At 30.7% G+C, this 22860-nt stretch overlaps 1 protein-coding gene across 1 annotated transcript in view; it reads right to left on the bottom strand.

Annotated features, from left to right (window-relative positions):
- Window positions 1-22860, bottom strand: part of LOC126844952 (adenylate cyclase type 3) — a 99889-nt gene that overhangs the window by 8223 nt on the left and 68806 nt on the right. The window contains exons 2-10 of the mRNA XM_050583469.1: window positions 20736-20885; window positions 14722-14840; window positions 13482-13593; window positions 13262-13389; window positions 13027-13185; window positions 11875-12079; window positions 11704-11810; window positions 10970-11131; window positions 10785-10872 (exon numbers count right to left, since the gene is read on the bottom strand). Coding sequence (XP_050439426.1) covers window positions 10785-10872; window positions 10970-11131; window positions 11704-11810; window positions 11875-12079; window positions 13027-13185; window positions 13262-13389; window positions 13482-13593; window positions 14722-14840; window positions 20736-20885 — 1230 coding nt within the window. The remainder of the gene's footprint in view (window positions 1-10784; window positions 10873-10969; window positions 11132-11703; window positions 11811-11874; window positions 12080-13026; window positions 13186-13261; window positions 13390-13481; window positions 13594-14721; window positions 14841-20735; window positions 20886-22860) is intronic.

The raw sequence follows: 22860 nt of genomic DNA, 5'->3' as shown, positions 1-22860 counted from the left end.
GTAATATACCACTTTTTCAAAAAATAGCCTACTCTCGCACAGTGGTATATATTTATTACCACCTTCATAATCATGTTCAGAGAAAAAAATGCTGTGCTTCAAAGGGTTAAAATTTATATTGAAAATCAACATTTAATTTACTATTTTATTATTTATAGAAGTATAATATAAGTATTCGCTCCACCCTAAAAAAGTATAGTAAATCTATAGATTTTGCTATATTTTTTTAAATTGATACTACATAATGAAAAATAAAATTATGTTAAAATTTTTGATTATTATCATTTAGTAGGATGAATTGTTGGTTAGCCATCTAAAAATATATCAACATATGGATTTATACCTTTCATGGTTTACTTAAAAAAGTATTAATGTTTATATCAATTTATCTATTATGTATAAAATATGTCTGGATAAGTATCAAATAATTTAGGTATTTTATGCACTGAATATTATTATTATTTATTATTAGTATCATTTTGTACTCTGACCGTTTTTATAATCACCGCCGGACACTCGAATAATCAAAAATATTTGCTACAAATTATTTTTACTTATTACTCTTCAATTATTTTCCTACTTAATATATAGTATATACTGATTGGCCTCTAGACATTTCATTCATGTTTTGTACTCTTGAGTTCCTAAGTAACCGTCACACAAACATATCATTCTTCCACACTTTTAAACTTCTAATAACCAACTAACGTCAGACCTTAAGTATCAAAGTACCTTTAACATAAAAGGTCCAGATCCAAAAACTAAATGATTTGCATCGAGACATTTCATTTAACCTCTCTTTGGACGTTTTTATAAGCACTGTCAAATAGTCGATCAAAAATCAAAATAATGTATTTATCACTCTTCACTTCTTTCCCTTTTAAGTTTTAATATAAACTCTAGACATTTCATTCATGTGATTTACTCTTGAATTCTTAAACACTTATGAACTTCTGTTAAACCACCAGACCTTTAATATACATATTTAATGCATTATGCTGTTGGTTACATTCTAAACGTAAGTACGTCATTACCGAATAATGGCATAGACGGTGATTTCTGAACAAATAAGGATTTTAATTCAACCAATATCTAGACATATAACATACTATGTTTGAAAAAGTTTTGTTGCACATAGGAACACCATATCAGACATATAGCCGACTGACCTCTAAACATTTCTATCTATTTTTAACCATAGCTATTACCAAGCCCGTGAAGTAAACAACACATCAAACAATTCAAATTAAAAAAAAAAAAAAATTGTTCTTTAAGCAAGTAGCACACTAGCTTTAGTAGTAGGACGTTTCTGATCTGACAGATAGCTAGACTTGCACTACAGTTAACCGGTACTTAGCTTGCAATACACTTTTTCGAAACTAAGTATGAACTATGATTACTAGATAAAGATACGATGAATTATAACGTCATTCCTTTAAGACGTATTGCGATGGCTCGACACCGTGGCCGACGCAGCCAGGCACGCTCCTAGGAACCGCTGTGCACTGACTTCCACACACCGTGGCCGGCGCAGCCGGGCACCCCCCTCGGAATCTGTGACCTCCCCGAATATACTTTGCAGCGAAGTGACGTGAGCGTGCCCGGCGTAGCCGGGTACAGTACCGGGAATCTGTGACCTACCCGTCCGACTCGGGGGCCTGGGGGCAGAGCCCCCAGCTAGAGCGAAGCTCTAGTAATTATCTAAAACTGGTTATCGATCAGTCAAAATTATCAGAAAATAATTTTTTCTTTAACAAATTAATTAAATATATATGTTACCAAAGTTTCAAAAGTTGATACCGCACTGGAAAATAGTAAAAAAAGTAAACATTTAGTAATTTTATAATATTGTAAAGTAACATAAAAATGTTTACAAAAAGAAAAATTAACCATTTTTTATTATTTTCTAAGAAAATGAGTGTAAGTCCGTAATTTTTATTATTATTAATGTTTTTAAATACCTTGTTAAAGCAAATGAACATTACTTATGAACTTTTATAACAATGTTATAACTGTTGTAACATTTAATTGTAAATCTTATACAATATTTGATTTCAATGATTCTATTAATAACATTAATTATGACATTTATTTTATCTAATAACTACCATTAAGTCTCTTGTAACTTCTAAATTAGGAAGTTGTCTTTACAATTATTATCAAACTTGAACGTAGCAACCTCAAACAAATATAATATGATGTATCTCATGAAAGTTGTTATTAAATAAAAAAAAATCTCCCTCTGAACCCTAATAAGGGAGCAGATTTTTAAATGTATATGAAAGCAGTATTAAGCAGTTAGGTATAGGTTTGTATAGGCAATTTCTTGCCAAATTTTAATTTAAACGTTAAACTATGATGTTCGATGAAGCGACGTCTTCTTAACTGTTTGATAATTTTTTACTGTATTGTAATGTATACATTTTTTTTTATCGTCGTATAATATAAATACTATATACTTGTATTATAAATATATTTTATCCCCCCCCTCCAGAAAGTATCAGGGATGTCCTTATAGAAAAGAAGAAGACATTTTGGAACTTGCTGGTACTTATCGTTGCTATCCTTACAAAAAAAAAAAATGATGACAACCAGTTTGTTCAACGTTGGCTTTTACGTTTTTTAGCTGTCCTAACTGTTTAGCTATGCTAGCTTGTTTAGAAAACCAATCCAATTGATCTGTTAATTTTTTGCTACAACTGTAGTAATTTAAGTAATTAAGTGTAATTTAATTACTTAATGTAATTTAATTATGTAATTTAGGTCATCTTTATGTCAACTCATATTATATAATGTAAAATATTAAACGTTGCAGTTTGTGTTTATAATATATTTTTGCGTGGAATACATATATACATACGTATTTATCATAGGCATAATACAATTAAATGTTATTAGTGCGACAATAGAAATATAACTACAACGTTAATGTGACGCCTGCATTAGACTTTGTTATTGTCAATTTTTGAAGTGTGAAAACGTTTAGGCGAAATTTCAAAATATCGTTTGTTGTTTAAAATATATTTGATGATAAGTGACAAGTCTTAAAATAAGTGTGAAATGTAAACCAATAAACAAAAATACTCTGTTTAATAGTGTTGAACGTTGTAACTTAATAAAAACAAAACAACAAAAGAACGTATTATTCGTCATTGCGATTTTATGTATATTTAATTGGTCCATTATGAAATTAAATTTTTAGTAATCCAACGTGACTTCTATTATTCGAACAATGTCCATGCAGATAATTCGAGTTTATTTATACATGATCAAATGTCATTAAATACGATGTTATTATTTTAGATAGATTTTATTTTCAAGGTTAGGTTTTGAATAAATTGTAAAAAAACAAACCTATTTTTAAACGCACATTTTTTTAAACATAGTAATACACTTTTTCGTATGTCGATGCGTAAATAAATTCCGACATTATAACGTATTGTCGGTTGATCTAGGATTTAAATATTTTAGCTATAATATATAGTGAGTCTCGCAAATTGCCAGAGTCTACTACCTATTTAATTATCTTTACGAAATTTAATAACATGTTTGGCAACAGCTTAGCCAGAGGTGGACTGAGCCCGTTTATTATTCTTTTTTCAGCCTTCGTAGGCACGTAGCCAGACATTTTTTCGGAGAAAAATTATACTATTAAAGGGACACATTTTTTTTCAAGGAATTTCATTCATATAGCCAGCCAAAACCATTAAAAATTACACGAATAAATTGACAAAACCTATACAACCGAAAACACTATTTTATTTTAGTTTCATTCTGGGTCCAAAAGAGTTCTAGATTTTTTTGAAAAAGTTCCATTATAAAAGTTATCTTTGAACAGATACCTTAAAAGCTCCATTAGAACAGTTATAGAAATGTTTTAAAAAATGCATTTCACCAGAATAACAGTTATATAAAAACTTGTTTAAAAGTTAGAAATATACAAGTTTTGATAACAAATATTGTTTCTGTCAGAAGTTTTATTTATTTTATAATAAAAGCATAAGTTCTATAAATACTTTTATTCAAAATCAAGGATAATTTATAAAAAGTCTGAAAGTTAGAAAATTAAACTAAAGTAGATCTTGAGTGAAACTATTATAGATATCATGTATAATATACATACATGATTTTCTAAAAAAATCTGTAGTTTTTTATCATTAAAAAATCCGTATCGTTCTATTAAGTTATACAAAAAAAAGGGGGAAATACAATTTTTGGACGAAGTGAATTTCTAAGTTGCCATGTTAGAGTGAAAATATTTTAATTTTACTGTCAATTACGAAGTATGGGTAGAAACGGCAAAAAATATTACAGACATACGGTCAACCCTAAGCAAATCCTCCCTAATATTCAAAATACAATTTAAAGCACATTATAACTTCTACAATATTTTCATATTTTTCGTATTTCTTAAATTATATCTACATATTCACATCGAAGTGTTTATTTAAAAGTCATTTTATTACATTCAGTTATAATAATTCCTGTAACTTGTGACCTCTCTCGCCCGTTCTTACTGTGCCTCGACTTTATTGTACTAGTTTTTTTTATGAATGAGTTTTTCAAAAAATTATAATTTTTAATTAGAAATGTTTAGTGTAATAAGACCTTAACGTGTGTTTATTAAATGTGCAAGGTTGCATTTATCAATTTACATATTTTGTAATGCTTATGAATTGGAATACACTATGCTGTGTGATTAAGCGTGTTGTACCCTGACACTGGACATTGATAACAATTTCAATTAATTTTCATTTATCATACAACAATTCACCAAGATTCAAAATACAGCCGGCGGTCCATGTCTAAAAATTAACAAACATGTGACACATTGTTTACCTAACGTAATTCTCTCCTCCGCTGTATCATTCCTCTGGAACTTCTAACAGGTCTCCCGATTACTATATAAGTGCCCACCCGGTCATGCATTCTCAGAAGTCCAAACCATGTTTTGTTGACGGTCGTTCGAAGTATATTTAAGTGTAATTGATCAACATTTTTTAATCAGGTAAATATATTCAATGAATCTAACATAAAATAGTGTGTGCGGAAAAAACTATAGGTATAGATAGGTATACTATAATCATATGGTTAATATAGGTACACAATAAAATGTACAGTTTTTTTAGTTAAACACTTAGCCGGTATACGTATTTATTTAGTCATCCCAACTATACATTTACTGGGTCCTTATATTAAATATAACCTGATATTAAGCTAATTATAGTAAATCGAGCTGTAAAGTTTTTACTGGAGCACACTAAGATATCCTGGAATACGATATTGCCAAAACATAATATTATGATACCAAATTATTCATTATTTATATAATTATTATTTATAATGTTAATTTATATTAACAATGGTAAAATATTAATGTCTTGCAGAGTACAAATAGCATAACCCATTCAACGCACTATAAACATGACGGTCTGCGTGCACTGGTATAGGCATGGTTTGCGGCTACACGATAATCCGGCTTTGGTTGAAGCTGTTAAAAGAAGCAGCAAGCTAATAGTTGTTTTCATATTCGACAGCATAACAGAAAGTAAAACTTTATATAATATTAAAATAACGCACGGTAAACGCATATTTGATCGGGTAAAATAGTCGAAAGAATACTTATACGTTAAGTGACATCAAGTAATCATTATTGATTATAAATTTAACTATTATTATTTTGTTTACACAGTAACACAGATGTAAATAAGCGTGAGGAATTAACTATATAATTTAAATTTTAAATATCAAGCAAAAAAATGGAATTCAAGTTGGTAGCCATAATTGTATTATAATTAATGGTGGGACCACAACAATTCGAATTTTCACAGAACCCGTTATTTTTCTGTGATATTCTGTGCTCAGCATTATATATTATACTTCATCCTATATTATTGTTATCATACAAATTAATTAATTTTTAATATAGATCTCTCGACAGTTGACACAGTCCACTTAGTTATTAGGTAAAGCAAAATGGTAACACATTTAATTATATAACACTTCATAAGTGTTATACAATGTATGCAATTTACAGATAGTTATCTAAATAAAAAATATTTGCTGAAAATTATGCCTATTAAAAAGTCAAAACTAAATAAAAAAAAATCTACCAGATTGGTAGTTTTCGAATTTTATGGATTTTCTCGTTCATTATTGTTTTTTATATTATATTTTTATTTAGACATTAGTTTAGTAATGTTGCATTATTCAGTACATAATTTATATAGTTTTTTTTGTAAATCTAGAATTTAATAGCCCTCTTCCTATTTCAAACTAATTAGTACTTGAAGACACATTGAAATTAAAACTGACTCGAACTTTAGGTCCTACAGCACCACATTATTTTATAGTAGTGCCTGAAAAATTCAATTATCATCGCTAATTGTATTATTTAATATTTGAATAAATATTTTTAGATCCCGAGTTAACTGGATACAACCGTATGCGTTTTCTATTGGAAAGTTTGAAGGATTTAGATGAGAATTTAAAACTGCACGGTGGACGTTTGTACATTTTACAAGGAAATCCCATAACGATTTTTAAAAGAATACAACAAGAGATCGGTCTCGATTTAATAACTTTCGAACAGGTAAACATTAAATGTAAATAAATGTATTAAAATGTACATATTATTATTTTACACGCATTTTTCCGTATCTAATTAGGATTGCGAACCCATTTGGAAAAATCGAGATGAATCGGTCAAGGCGTTTTGCAAGCAAAACAATGTAGATTGGGTTGAAAAGGTTTCTCACACGTTATGGGACCCGAAGCTAATTATTAAAACTAACGGAGGTGTGCCACCGACGACTTATGAACAATTTCAAGTATTTAATGCAATATTTTTAAAGTTCTATGTAAAGTGCAGTCGTCTAATGTTTTTACCGTTTAGAGCATTGCAAGCAAAATTGGTCAACCCCCGAGACCCATGCCCAATGTCGATTTGTCATCGGTGAATTTCGAGAAACTCTCGTCGAACATATTGGATGAATTTAAGGTTAATTAATGTTTTTCAGTCATTAATTTAACACCGGACTGATTAGTTGCTAATCCGGCTAGTTTTATTCGTTACCCAATTGGCATAGTCTTAAGTACTCATTTGGCTATAGCAATCGATGTTGAAAAAGGGGAAATATTTTTTTCATAGGAACTAAAAGATCTAAAGCCGGAGTACTTTAATATACAACCCGAAATCGCAGACGTGTCTAATGTACATAACCGTTGGTACGGTGGCGAAACTAAGGCTTTAGAACAACTGCAGAACCGTATAAGTTTCGAAAAAGAAGCATTCGTCGAGGGGTTTTACTTGCCGAACCAAGTCAATCCCGACCTGTTGGGGCCGCCGTCCAGCATGAGCGCCGCTTTGCGCTTGGGGTGTCTCTCGATCAGAAAGTAAGTGCTATAAACGGACTTGGTCTATTTAATCGAATTCTTATAATTGTTCGGCAGACTCTATTGGGAGCTGTCCAAGCTGTTCAGCCAGTCGTTTGAAACGGAACGGTTGCCCCAGTACAGCGCAACTAGCCAGCTGATCTGGAGGGATTACTTCTACGCCTTGTCGGTGAACAATGACAAGTTCGACAAGGTAGAAGGAAATCCGGCTTGTTTAGCCATAAATTGGAATAACGTGAACGAAGGCGACAACAAAAAGCTATTAGATTGTTGGAAAAACGGTAAAACCGGTTATCCGTTTATTGACGCCGGGATGAGACAGTTAAAGCAGGTATTATAGCACTTTATTACATTTTAAAGTTTAGTATCGAAAAACCGTCTCGTTTAAATCAACATAACACTACTTGCACTTATCACACTTCGATAATCTGTTAATACCGATTTACACATCATAGTACAATATATTCTCAGCTTAGCTAGCGTCGAAGTTAATAAATGGCGAGTTAGTCATTATAATATAGGCCACATGGTCATGAATACTATTTTGGAATTTATAAAATTCTTCTATAGGAAGGATGGATTCACCACGTGGTGAGGAACTCGGTGGCATGTTTTTTGACTAGAGGAGATCTCTGGATAAGTTGGACCGAAGGGATGAAACACTTTTTGAATTATTTACTGGACGCCGATTGGGCGGTTTGCTCGGGCAATTGGATTTGGGTTTCTAGTTCGAATTGTGAACAGCTCTTAGACAGTCCTTTGTGCGTGGACCCCGTCAACTATGGTATGCGAATGGACCCTTCGGGCGAGTACATAAGGTATGCGATTTTTGCTGTTGTTTGTCAGAGACAGCTTTTACTTTTTTTTTTATCTTAAAACGGTATTCATATAATTAACGTTTTACAATTATTGTTCGCAAGGCGATACGTTCCAGAGCTGAGAAAATTACCTCGCCGTTACTTGTACAAACCGTGGGAATGCCCGGAAGAAATCCAAAAAGAAGTCGGTTGCGTTATTGGCCTAGATTATCCAGAACGATGCGTTGATCATCAAAAAGTCTCATATGAAAACAAAAAAGTAAATAGATATTTCATCATTTTTTATAGCATTAACCTCACTAGAAGCAAACTCTCTAAATACTTCGCAAGGGATATACAACAGATTTTAGTAGATTTCAAAACTTATTTCGGTACTGGCCTAAATTAAAATGAAGTGGTGACAATTAAAAGTCACAAGCAATTTTTATAGAATTTACAAAAGAACAAATTATACAATTATATTTCCGATGTATTTTAAAATACATAATTATATAATGAGGGGATTCAGATAGGGTAAATGGAAAACACAAACAGTTTTAAAAGAACACTATCATGGTAACTTGAGAGTTAAATGATTTCATTAAGTCAACGCAATTTCTTAACTTTCAAAACTTAGCTTTTACCTTAAATACGCAAGCACTTAAAAAAGTAACAAAAAGTCATAGTAAGAATATAAATTGTAATTGTCGGCTTAATAATATAAAAAAAACATCAAAAGAACCTAGATAAATTTCTCATTATTTTGAATATGTAAAAAAAAAACGTTCTACGATTATTATTTAGTCAATAATAGATAATGCTATGTTTAAATGAAATGTTATTTTAAAATCACTGTCAAAGATGCTATGATAGTCTAAAAAATAAATCATTCTTTAAATTAAGGTTTTGAAAACAAATTGTCTGTACTCCTTAATAAATAGAGGGTATGACGTTATCTGAAATCTTATAAGTTTGATGGAAAAAGAGAAATAGAGAAAAACTTTCTACTAGGTACTAAAGATTTTTCATTTTTATTTTTCAAAGTATATCGATACTATATCTGAAGAATATTTCACTAGATATATTTATTCGATTTGTTTACAAAGGACTTTTTTGTATAAAGTTTTAGTTTTACGTCACAAATACTTATAAGAATGCTTATACATTTCTAGCTTTGAATGAAAATATTGAAAAAATGTTGTCATGTTTTTCTTTTCTCTTATTGATTTTTAGAAAATGCAAGATTTAAGATTTTCGTTTATAAACACTAGCGATTACGTGCCATACTGTCGTCCAGCGAACGCGACAGAAGTACAAACGTTCATGTGCTTGAGTGATGAATGCATGCAAGAATTACTGTCAGACATACACAGCGAGTACGCAAACATATACTCCGATTAAAATTATTATTTATATAGGTACTTAATATCTTATCTTAACTATTATAACTATAATACCTACTCAAATATCTATTAAGTTTCTCTTGAAAAATAAATTATAATTTCTGATTATTTATACAATTCTTTAATTTTTTTCGGAGAGCATATTTTAGTTTTTATTTTTATCTATCTAAATTGGGTTGTATTTTTTTGTTAATATATATTTGACATTTATACATTACTTGATTATTATATAACTATTAAAAATACATTTTGCCGTTAAAAAATGTACCAACTATACATTTTGTTATTTATGGTACTCCAAGAAATATGCAAAGAATCCTTTAGAAAACTTTTTTTCCCTTATGAACAGTACTGATCGTTGTAAAAACAAACGATATTAACTTAAAAACTATTAAAAATATGAAACCTAAAATAATATAAACTTTAATAGTTTAATGAATCTCCTTAAAAAATTTAAAATTTCATTTAATGAAACGTATAATTTAGCTGTTTTATCAAAAATCATTCCAGTATCCAAAGCAGCATGTGAAAGTACGTTTTGATGTTTAAGAAAACTAAAGAATTACATGAGAAATTGTATATGTCAAATGATTGGTCGGGTTGTCATGTATTATTATAGAGAAAAAAAATGACCAAAAGTTTAGGCCTTGATGAATTTGTTGAAAAGTTGTCTACAAAGCATAAAAATACTTTTATATTAGATGCTTTTTAGGTAGCTTTATTAAATATTTTGTTTTGAATACTGATAAATTTAGAAAAAATTTCAATAAATTCATCATATTTTTGCTATTAACAAACTTAATTACACTGGCAAAGTGATAACATATGGTATTATTAGGTTATTTATTTCATATTTGTAGTAATAACGTGTGTAGGGCGTAGTCGCCTCCCTCTATTAGCCTATAACTCCTTATTATAATATAAAAAAGTCCAGAGTAACACTTATTAGTAACACTTTTTTTTCAACGTCCCCCGACATAAAGACCCACGCATCGCCACTGAGTTTAATGACCATAAACGCTGATGGATTTATTACAACACAAAGCATTATTATTGTATTATTACAAGTCAGTTATCATAGCAAAAGTATTGAGTGCATTAAAGTGCAAATATTCACACTATTCGCATTTTTAAAAAAAAATGATATTCGATTTTCAGCAATAAAGCTAATATAATTTTGAGTACTTACTTCAGGAAACACATCGGCTATTGATGCGGCCACGATGATCAACAGGACTACCAGCACGAGGAAACTCGTTAGATAGCTCAACAAATCACTGCAGACAAATTATACAATTTGAGTATGATAAATTATATTATTGAACTTTAAAAGCGTATTTTTTTTGTGGGTTTCATACAAACGACTGTTCTTACGTGGGCAACATGATGAGTTGTGCGGAAAACGTCAGAAACAACACTAGCGGACAGCCGATGAGAGACACGCCAGATGCAGACTCTTTGTGATATTTGTACTCACGTTCTTTGTTCTGGTCTTTAAATGTCAATGTGAAGTATTTCGTGTGCTTGTTCAAATCTCTGAAAACAAAAATTTTAAAAAATATAATGTGTCCTTGTATTAGAAGTTTTGGAAATGCTGTTCGAGCTTTTTCATTATGAGCAATTTAATTTTTTCATTTGGTAAACCAAAAAAATTATAGTATAAACAATGGTTCACGTCTTCACATTGTACCATTTCTGTGTCTTAGATCGGAATAATTCATTGGAATAAATATAAATAAATAATTTATGTTTATTTCATTTGTTTATTCGCTTCTTTTTTATATTTGTAATATAAACATTTATTGAAAGTCGGATTCTCGTCGTCCGATTGCAAATCTACAAACTGGGAATACTAACTAAAAAGGAAAAGCTTAATGGTCTTAGGATTCCAGTAAATTATGCCGGAGACACATATTGTTTTATTCCGAACACGTCGTCACGACGCATACCGTTATTAGTCGACGACGACCTTTTTCTTAAGAAAACGCCAAAAGATACGCTTTCATTACTTGTATAAAGAAAATCTACCGTTTTAGTATTGATAATATAGTTAAATTAGACTACATTTTTAAGCTCAATTAAAGGGAACGGTCGTTAATCATTTGTACCTGTGGCCGTCTCTATTCATTAGGTCTTTCCGGAGTCGTTTCTTAAAATTTTCCGATTCCTCTTTTACTTGGGCCATCAAATCGGAATTATCTACTGGAGTGATACACTGCAATAAAGATAACATTGTCAATTATAGTGAGGTACTGTAAAATGTATTTACCAACACTTACCACTGACTCTTTGCTGGTACTACTGTTCAGGTCGTTAAAGGAACCATTCTGTATATCTTTTTTGAACGGTTTAATCGTTTTGATAATGAAAAATGTTTTTATGCCAGCCATTCTTAACGCTTCTTCCCGTTTTTCACCGTAGCCTGGTTCTACTTCAAATTCACCGTTCAAAAAGCTCAACGTTTTTTCAGATATATGGACGCGCCTGAAAATTAGTCAATATACCTAGTTATTAAAAGTAACCAAATCCCAACAAAAGACACACTGTTTAACATTTTTTTTATAGCAACATCTATACATTGCGTACAATTCAAAAAAAAAAAAACCTCTAATTACATGCAACCTATTTAAAAGAGCCAACATCATTGAACAAAATTAAACCATTTTCAAGCAAATGTGATGTTCAAAAACTTTTTTAAAAGCTGTATTAATTAAAATAAATCTATTGATCACAGCGGCATGTTTGTAAATTTTCAAATAATATAGGAACAGTACGTTTGAAGTATAATTAGTTATTTTTGATAAAAAAATACGTAGATGTAGAGGCCCTTTAAATAAAATATTCAAACGCCGTTCCTGCATGTATTAATAAAAATACACCTATGTGTTTTATGGCACCGATGTATAAAATTCAGCAATTAAAAAAACTGACATGAAAAAAGATAAATTTACATTATGTTTTATTATTGAGTATATATTGTACATATATAATATATACTCAAGGGTATTAACATTGGATCAATTGTTCATGTATACTTACAAATTTTTTTTTTATTTTAACGACTATAAAAACAATAAAACATGCAATAAAGAAACAATTAAATAAGAAATCCAGTTTTGGAAAGGAAGGAAATTAGAAGGACGATAACGAAGGGACAACGGAAGTTTTAAAGAAGAGAGGGGTCAAGGGAGGTATAGCCGAACAAATTGAGATGGGAAAGTAAATTTTTTCTGTTGGGGTACAGAGTAGGACAGCCAAGGAGAATATGGTTAAAATTACTAGGAGCTTCATTAAGGTGGAGGCTACAAAAGGGTACAATTACAATTTAATAATATTTAATGAAACCAATCAATTTAAAAAAAAAACGGAAAATGTTGCAGAGGGTTCTTGTCGTTTTATAATTATGTCAATTACGGTATTCATTAACTAACCCGGGCATCCCGCTGCTCTCCATTTTGTTGGCCAACTCCACGTCTTTGGAGTATACATCGAACTGCCATTGCCTTTGGCCCAAAACGCCAGCCAACACCGCTCCAGTGTGTATACCCACTCTCATGTCTACCGGCGAGTTTGTCGTCTGTTGTACGTACCTGGTAAAAGCAATATTGGGTAATAATAAATTGACATTGTAAAACGCAAACCATATTATGTCGTTGGACAGCTCACTTGATGGCTTTGACCATTGACAGTCCCATGTGTACGCTGAGGACCGCGTGATCTGGTCGTTCTCTAGGTGCTCCGCTAATGCAATAATAACAATCTCCCAAAATCTTTATCCTCAGTTGTTGGTATTTCTACAAAAAGCAAACAGAATTTCATTAAATAAATAAATAAACTCTCTCATTTTGTTTTATATGTTATGTTCTATATAAAACTGTAAACATACTTCTGAAAGCCTGTCAAATCTGGCGAACAGCTCGTTGAGGATTTTTACCAAGTCTGATGCAGAGTAGGTGGATGAGATGGCTGTAAAGCCGACGATGTCGGCATATAAAATACTGCGAACATGCATGAAAAACAAAAATATATGACAATAAAAATATGACGAGAAAAGAATATTCTTTAAAAAAATAAACACAAAATAAAAATCGATTCGGGAAAAACTAAATTAAATATTTTTATCGTGTTATTTGTTTGCGCTATTTTTTTTTTTTTTGTTATTTCAAGAGAAAGAAGAACTTTTTAATGAGTGTTTTTCTCAATTATAAATATTTCATTTTATTGCGCAAAGCCAAGGTCCTAGACATCGTTTCTTAGATTTTTTTATACCTATTTTTGTGTAAAATAAAATCGACCATTCACCGCAGTTGTCCGTTCCGAAAAGTTTGTATCCCTGTTATGTTATTCGTGCCTGAACATTATTGTTACACGTTATTCAGACGTTTTTGACTTTTGTAATTTAGAAAATATGACCTATGTACCTTTTCGTCATAAAAGTAATACGCTTTAGCAAAAAAAAAAACCCCGTAATAAAATATTGCGAAAATTCGGAATGGGCTCTACTTTAAAACAACCAATAACTTTTTCCCATTTTGTTTACTAAAATAATCGTGCTCAGAAATTGTAAGTCAATAGCAGACGAATCGTTAAAACATTTTTTTTTTAGTTGTAAAAGGGGTTGATTGTTAACAAAGGGGTCTCGTTCATTTATAATCTCTAAAGAAGCAGAAGCAAGAGCGTCTGCTTTTAATCTGTAATTAATTTCTAACTACAGATGCGAAACGCTTTAATCCGTTTATATGCGTCGTAAAATAAATTAGCATCACCGAATGCTATGATACACAAATTGTTTGGTGTAACATGTTCTTGGAATCCTAATAAAAACTTTTTTTAAAAAACCTAAAAGAACCCTTTAAGTTTTTCATAAAAACTTTTAACATTGCAACCTTTTGAAGCTCAATCGGAACACATATAGTTCCGTAGAAATATCAATATCACGTTATAAAAGTTTTTTTATACATCAAAGGGATGGCTGGTGTATTTCTAAGAATTTACCAATTCTTTTGAATAGTATGTGTTAAGTATACGCGTTACGTATTCCAGTCCTCCCCAGGAAGCGCAGAAGCACATAATATGCTTTAAACAATATTGTTCCAAAAGTATTTTTAATTTTTAACATTTCATACCTCACGTTCTCGTGTCGACTCATGTAGATTTTTTTAAATTGACTGTCTAATGCCTCTCCCAGATCTTGTCTCATTTTTACAGCAACGTGTTCTGGTAATACGGACAACAATAGTCGTTCCTGAAATAAAACAACAACTGTGATTTTGGTATAATACATAAGTATATAATAATAAAACAACATATTATTATAATATGAATGAACACGCATGACCGTGTACGTTTGAAATAATAAATAACTAAACTTACATAATGTCACAATTTGTGTAGTTTTTTTTAAATTTTTAACGACATTATACTTCTTGGGCAATAAGTTTTAAATCGTTTAATGCAATACAACAATACCAAAGTTCACACTATTACTATATGACTTGTCATCAACGTTTTATTTAAATAATTTAGGCACACGGTACCTATAAAAGTATATTATCAATTTATGTTAAGTACACTATTCTAACGGTGTACGAACTAGTGGTTGCTATACAGCTTATACAGCTGACTTCAATAATTGAAGTAGTACCTATAAAGATTTCATTGTTTAAACATGTTTACTTTCATCAAGACTTGATATAGTTTGGAAAAAAAATTGATAAAACGTTAATTATTAATAACAAATTAATAAATATATACTGAATACTATTTTGATTTTTACAATGAAATTTTTAGAAGAACTTTTAATAAAATACTTAATTTGTTGTATTTTCTAAAAGTTGTAAGAATATGATTTATTCTGAAATTAGTGGTTCAAATTAAGAAGTCGCCGAATCGCTAAGTCCGAGACACAGGAATTTAAGTAAATCACTGTGTAAACATGTATAAAAGGATGTCAAGTTAAATATCGGTAGAAACAAGCTGCATTTAATTGCTAAAGATAATGATCAAAAATAATAAAAGTTTAGTATAGCTATAAATTATAAAACTTTTATTTCAAACAACCTACTTATACGGAATAATAACAATCTCATAAATCACATTTAATACGTCATAACTTAAGGGTTCCGTTTTAGTGTATGTACCTACATCTATAAATATAAAGTGAGAGCGTTTGTTTTTAAGTTTCGAAAAAGCTTAAAAACTACTCAAACAACTTTCATAAGACTCTTATTCTCTTCCTTATCATATTTCGTAGAAAATAGGATATGTATCATTTCGTCATCTCATCATATAGGGTTTTAAACAAATAACACGATTATTTAACACAAAATTGGCGTCAACATTTTAATAATGTTAAACATTTTTATCAGGTATAAATTGACATTGAAACATTTTTTTAAGAATGATTTTATTTACTTAAGTCAAACAACTCCTATATACCTTCCCAAACCGGGCTCTTTTTAAATAAAAAAATAATAAGCTTATAATCAATTTTCAATAGCTAATTAAGGAGTTGTTATCATTTTAAAACTTAAACAAAAGGTAATTAGTGAACAAACACACCATTTCGTCTGTACTTTAATATAAATAATGTATTATTAACTATAAAAGAGTGACTACAAGCTTTTTTAGGGTTTCTTAATGTATTTTTAAATTAAATAAATATTCAATTTTAAAAAATTACTTTTATCACCAGTTCAATATATCCTTCGAGGAATTTATAATTTTTTGAACTTAGACATTTTTAAGAAAATTATACATATAAAGTTTTCATGTAAATTAAAAAGCAGACTTTATATTTATGAAGACTTTGCTTTGTTACAAGAGCCAAATAAAAATGTCTCATTACTTACTGCTACTTTTTTCTGACAACATTTTATAACATTTATATTGTTATAATTTACAATAGAATATATACAATGAAAAAAAAAACAATGTACAAATCAATACCTAGAGCTTTGTTGAATTTAAACAATATGCCAGTTTTTTGTATTTAAACTTTTTTTTTAAATAAAATAAATAGCTTCAAATAGTCCGCATACAAAATATAATTTATTATTTCAATGCCTTAAACAATTGGAGACAATGGTTCGGATAAAAATGATTTATTTAACAAATTATAAATCATTCTACTTTTATTTCAAATAGTTTATATAAAAAAAACTAAATACCGACGCAAATGATTGACAGGCTGTACACAACCTGTTTGAACACAATAGTCAAAATAATATTATAATGATAACCAACATTGATAACTAACATTTAAAATACAATAATTCAATAATTATTATTGTCTGCAATCTTCAATTTACATACATACGATAGATAGTTTGTCAAACAATTTTGTTCGTGTCAAATTTATGTATGAACCTCAACAGTTTTTTCTGCGCAAATAGACACCTTTTCTTAAAAAATTCATTCAGAGACATCTCCCGATTTTTTTTTAATCAATTACCAAAGGCAATATTAAACATTTTGTAAATTTGAATCAATATAATACTGTGCGATAATTATCAACCAACATGCGGAAAAAGAAGCTATAATATAATTCTATAAAGCTGTATTATGGAAAATATTTTAGTAATAATTTATAAACCCTTTTCATGCGTCAATAAAGACTATTGAAATAATTTATGGGGTAATACAGTACGCTTATCTATGTGTTATTTGTAATTCGAATTCGCCAAACATAAAGTATTGGTAATAGAAGATAGCAGATAATTATTGTAAGCCATTTTAAAATTGGAAACCTCATCGCAGGAATGCCTTATTTCCATAATAATATTACTTACCGCTGGTTCTTTAATGGAAGCGCTAAATACATGCGCATGAGAAATATGAAATATTTAAATCATCTAACCCTCAAAGCACTCCGCTTGGAAAGTATAATTTGATTCTTTTGAACAATTATTCAGCCATTTATACACAGATCATTATAGAGCACTATTAGTCTCCGGATTGTTAGCACAATTCCCCATAACATGAAAGATGGGGTAAAGTGGTTTCAATAGGAATATTCTAGGGTAAAATTGAAAAGCAAACGAATTGTTAACAATTCAAATTACTTATATGGTTACTAAGTTATTGTTTAGTGTAATATTTGTATTATGTTCAAGTTTAGGTATACGTATTTAACATTAAAATACTTAACATATAAAAGTAAATCTTATTTCCTTTTTTTAATTTATGTTTGGCGACCGGCCACAAAAGTATAGGCACACGGTTTATTATGAACGCAATTATGTACCTATTTTGCATACATTTTGCGCCTTACTACGAACTCCAATGAGGTGTTAGTAGTAAAATTATAAAGCCTACGGAGTATACAATATTTAAATTATATTCATTAACAGTTTGCTACAGTTTTATACGAGCTAGCTGACAGTATTTTAAAGTTTATTGGATTACTTACAGTTAGATTTGGACTTGTATTATTTTTAATTTAATAGTAAGTTTTTTCATTTTATGCTCATCATACTCGCTGAACAAATCAGATGTACTTGTCGGTTTTTGTCTCACGCCTAATTATTTTAAGACCTACAAACTAATTTAATGAAGTTAAACTAATATACCAAAATAACTAATGAAATTAATTAATATACTAATAAAAATATTTCTCTTTTTACTTCTTTGATTTTATCGTGTAGGAATTTGCTGAATCGGTTCCATTCGGTTTTATCGGATGGGTGCCGAGTTCTGTGCCAAATTCGTCTTGCTCGCCACTTTTGTTGAACAAGCTCTCTGATTTCTTTGGGTAGGTGAACTCGCGGTCGTTGCCTTTTTCAGCTTCAGGTGTTGCCGTTTTTGCCGCTTCAACAATGTCATTAGTCAGTTTATGTACTACTATTTATTTCAATGTCTGTCGACGACTTTAACCGCACAGAAAGAGTGATAGCTTCTTCCAGAGTATTTCTAAACAGGTCCCAGTCTGTGTATTTGTTTGTTAGAAAATATTTTCGTTTTTTCATAATGACATTTGAGCTTAACGATAATAACACAGGGATGTGGTCGGACGTTAGCTCTGTTAGTCCTTCAGCTTCAACATAATTAGAGGAGATGCCTTTAATTACGAAGAAGTCAAGCAGGTCGGGGATTTTCTTAGAATCGGTTGGCCAGTAGTTTGGTTCTTTGGTTGAAATCATTTCCGCGTTTATAGTGTTAGCTACTTTTAGTAGATCACGACCTTTCGAAGTGATCAGTCTTGATCCTCAGTGAGAGTGCTGGGCTTTGTAGTCACCACCAGCAATGAACCTGTCTCATGCGCATAGGTGTTATTTGTGGTTCCTCGGTTTACTTTCCTTTGCTGAATACGCTATACCGCAGTTGTCTTCATTAGATATCTTCGTTCTTCAGCCTTTTCGTAAGCAAAGCCACCCTTCCAGTTGGCTGTGTGAGCTTCTGTACAATGTGGCTTTTGATTTCTTTGGCTTTAAACCGATTTCTGTTCTATGATATTCGCCACATTTGACACAAACAGTTTCTCTATGACAAAAGTTGTGTGTACGTAAAAAGAATTGACAATTTTTCATTGTGGCACTTTTTTTTTTTTGAGGTTTCACTTTGATTTTGTGGTAGTACAGACTGTCTACGACGTAGATATCTTTGTTATTTGCTCGCGGATCTAAGTCCACAAAGAACAAAGGTAATTTTGTATACTTCCTTCGCTGTTTTTTTTTCATTTGGGTATTCAAAACCTCGATTCCAAAATGACCTAAGACAGCAAAGTCTCTTTCATCTCACAAATATTAGTATCTGGATGCAAACCTCGTAATACAACATGACATTTTTTTTCCGTTTTTAGCTGGTACCTATCTGGTGATGAACACCAATTTAGACATACCTACATTAAACATTTTAGACGAAAACAAAATTGAGTATGTCTAAATAATTGGTGTTCATCAGCTGTTTGGATTTTTATGCCGTGGCTAGCAGTTTCTTCGCGTGTTAAAAAACGAATTAAATGTTGTATATTTTGAACACCACATGCCGTAATCGGTGGTGGTTTATATATTTTAGGCACAGTTCCGACAGAAATGTTTTCGCGCAATTTTACGCATTTATTCGGTGGGCTAAAACAAACACCTAAGGCCTGAGCTAGAACCCGTTGTAACTGTGTAAGACTATAGTTTTTATTGGCTCTGCAATCGTGCGATATTCGCTTGTAGATCTAACGCCCTTTTTTTAAAAAAATTGTCATTAAGAAATTTTCATTTTGTATGCTATTTATAATTGCTTGAATCAATAACAATTTGATTTTGCGCCCGGTTGATTAGTATAATTCATGGTAAACGATGTACATGCCGTCGCACCGCTTGCGCGTGACCTAGTTGGTTTATGTAAAACACTTAACACTCTTCCGTATTTAGCGAAAATATTTTTCATGATACAATATGTATTAAAGACAACGCGTAAATTCGCTACTTGAAAGAGGTACTACGTGTTACTCGTTCGATAAACAAAACGCAACTTAGAAAATACTAAAAAAGGTAAAAATTTGAATATTGTCTAAACATAAACAAAAATGTATTAAAAAAGTATTACTAAAACATTTAAATTATTTTAAAAGGGTACTAGTGTAGGGCGCTAAAAAAATCATCCGGTACACAGTAAGAATCCGACACTTTTTTTCCTATCCTCTTTTTCATAATTTGACAATACACATAGTATATAAAAATTAAATTTCTGGACGATTAATTACGACATTTTGCAGTAACTATCATCTAATCTGATTACAGATAATAAATATTTAAAAATTACAATCAGTCAATGAAATTCCGGATGTCCTTTAAATTTAATGTATATTTGTTACAGTACTCGGTACCAACGAAACAGTATCGTATCCAAAAGTTTAATTTGAGAAAGGAATAGTTATTTCGGATTTAAGTAGTCAACAATTAGCGTGTCACATTCAAATCGGAAGAGTGCTGCGCTACTGGCATCAAATATATAAATGACTGCTATCAAACTGGTTTTACAAAACGTTGCCAAGTGGCAAATTATAAATTTAGCTACTCTATAGATCTTTTTCAACCTACGCTTTAAGGATATTTTATTTGAAGCATACATTTCTTATTGAAAAGAGTACCTCCTCAGCTCCCGCGCGTTCTCAATAATAAAAACTTATAAATGTAAATCGTATTACCTGTTCGGCTGATTGTTCTTCAATGACCATTTTCATTTCGAGACATTGACGAGTTTCGAGAAACGCAGTCCGCTGTTGTTTGTCAGCCAGAAAATAGGATAGCAGCCCCAAACAGTTTGATGCCAACAAGAGCACGCTGTTTGTCGCCAACTAAAAACAAATAAAATAAATACAAAATTAAATACGGGTAATACGATACAATTAAATTATTTTTATCCTTCGCTTATTTAATAACGTACTACCGGGTGATTATTGTAACGACCTACACTAGTTGACTCTTAAAATAATTGCAATTTTTTAGTGCTTTTTTTGAAAACATTTTTATTCATGCTATATTACTATTTGAGGCAATATTCAAATTTTTATCTTTTTCATTATTTTCTAGAGCTTTATCAACTTTTGAAACTTAAATGGTAACGTATATATTTTATTAATTTTTTTAATTAAGGGCCTTGCTCATAAAAATTGCTAAGCAAATTTTTGGATTTCGGTTATATTTATTTATTTGTTGCGTTATTTGTATTACCTATTAGATACAATTTTTAAACTAGTCTTTTCGTTACTTAAATTATTAAGTTAAAAACATGGGTTACCGAAAAAATGCTCATACCTCGTAGAATAGTTGGATTACAATTATTAAATTGTTCTTAGAAAAAGGAAGACTTCCTTCCCAGTAACTTGTCTCAGGAAAGTTACTGAAAACCAAGGAAAAAAAATAAGTGTAAAACTTGTGAAACTTGGACATATTTAAACTTTTATTATAGCGTTTAAGAATAGAAATTTGAAAATCTAAGTTCAAAGCACTCTGTAGGAATGCTTCCTCTTTCTAATAAAAAAAAAATATATATATATTGTAATCGGACTTCTCTACGAGACGTGAAAGTTTTTTTCGTAATGCATGTGTTTAGCCTAATCAAGTGAGTCACACACAGGTCCCTTAAGAATAATTTTCTGAAAACTTTAGCTCTAGCAAGGGCTAAAAAATATTAAAATTTTAATGTTATTTTTATTTATGTTATATTAGACATATTTATATTACATTTATTTATATTAGACATATTGTACTATAACATAAATAAAAAAGAAACACTACAAAATTGAAATTACTTTATGAGTAAAATAGTGTAGGGCGTTAAAAGAATCACCCGGTGTACTAATCTGAAACCCAAATGCAGTAATTTTACACAAGCAAAGATGGCTTATGATTAGGATTAAAGATTTTATAATCATAATAATAATATTAAAACATGATAATCAACGAGAGACTATATATTATTATGCACATGCCGTTTACATAAAAGCAGTCGGGTACATCTCGAAACTGTTTCGGGCGATACGGCTATAATAAAGTGGTGTAATGGAATATTGCATACGTGCGTTCATGGAACCGTGTAAGACTGCGTTTTTCATTTCACGGTGGATTACGAATGAAAAATAATAATAAAAAAGTAAAATAAAACAATAGACCGTAGCCGTTTTGTTCAACCGAGTTATAGCATCCGACCGGTTGTCGGCGACGATTTACGAGGAGCCGTTTCTTTTGTTGTACAAAACGCCGACTGGGCAATGCGATGGGGGTAGGAAAATATATAGCTACGGGGTCAGAATAACTGCCACTGTATATGATAGTACAACACTTTATTCCTCACCGCTATCTAGTCACTTTGTCACATGCCACGAGCGAACCACTTTTGAACGAATCGCACATTTTCTCCGCTGCACGTGGATATGGTTTTAGATTAACAAATTCCCCTCCCCCAGTGGCGGATTTGAAGGGGGGGGGCGATGGAGTGAACGCCCCTCCCCCCTTGGCCCGAGTTTTGGCACAAGAAAAAAGTGGTTGTAATCATTTTTGACCATTCTCAAAAAAACGAATTTTTAATTTACGAGATCATTTACATAACATATATTTTATATATTAAAAGGTTATAAATTTGATTATTTTATACTTTTTTCATCCAAAATATGCATGGTGATAATAAGGCAAAACCTTGCAGTCGATATATTAGTGTATAAAAATAAGCAAAAACATTACAATTTTAATTTATGTGTCTTGAGGGAAATAGCATACAAAATAATTGTGGTGTTTTATTATTTTCAAGTGAAAATAAATAGAATCAACAAT

Source organism: Adelges cooleyi, unplaced genomic scaffold, assembly GCF_023614345.1.
Source record: "Adelges cooleyi isolate 19-005CV unplaced genomic scaffold, UGA_ACOO_1.1 ACOO_flye_CR_arks_rails_tigmint_CR_PRNA_651, whole genome shotgun sequence".
NCBI classification, from domain to species: domain Eukaryota; kingdom Metazoa; phylum Arthropoda; class Insecta; order Hemiptera; family Adelgidae; genus Adelges; species Adelges cooleyi.
Note: the sequence above shows the minus strand (reverse complement) of the source record. Positions and strands in the feature narration are given on the sequence as shown.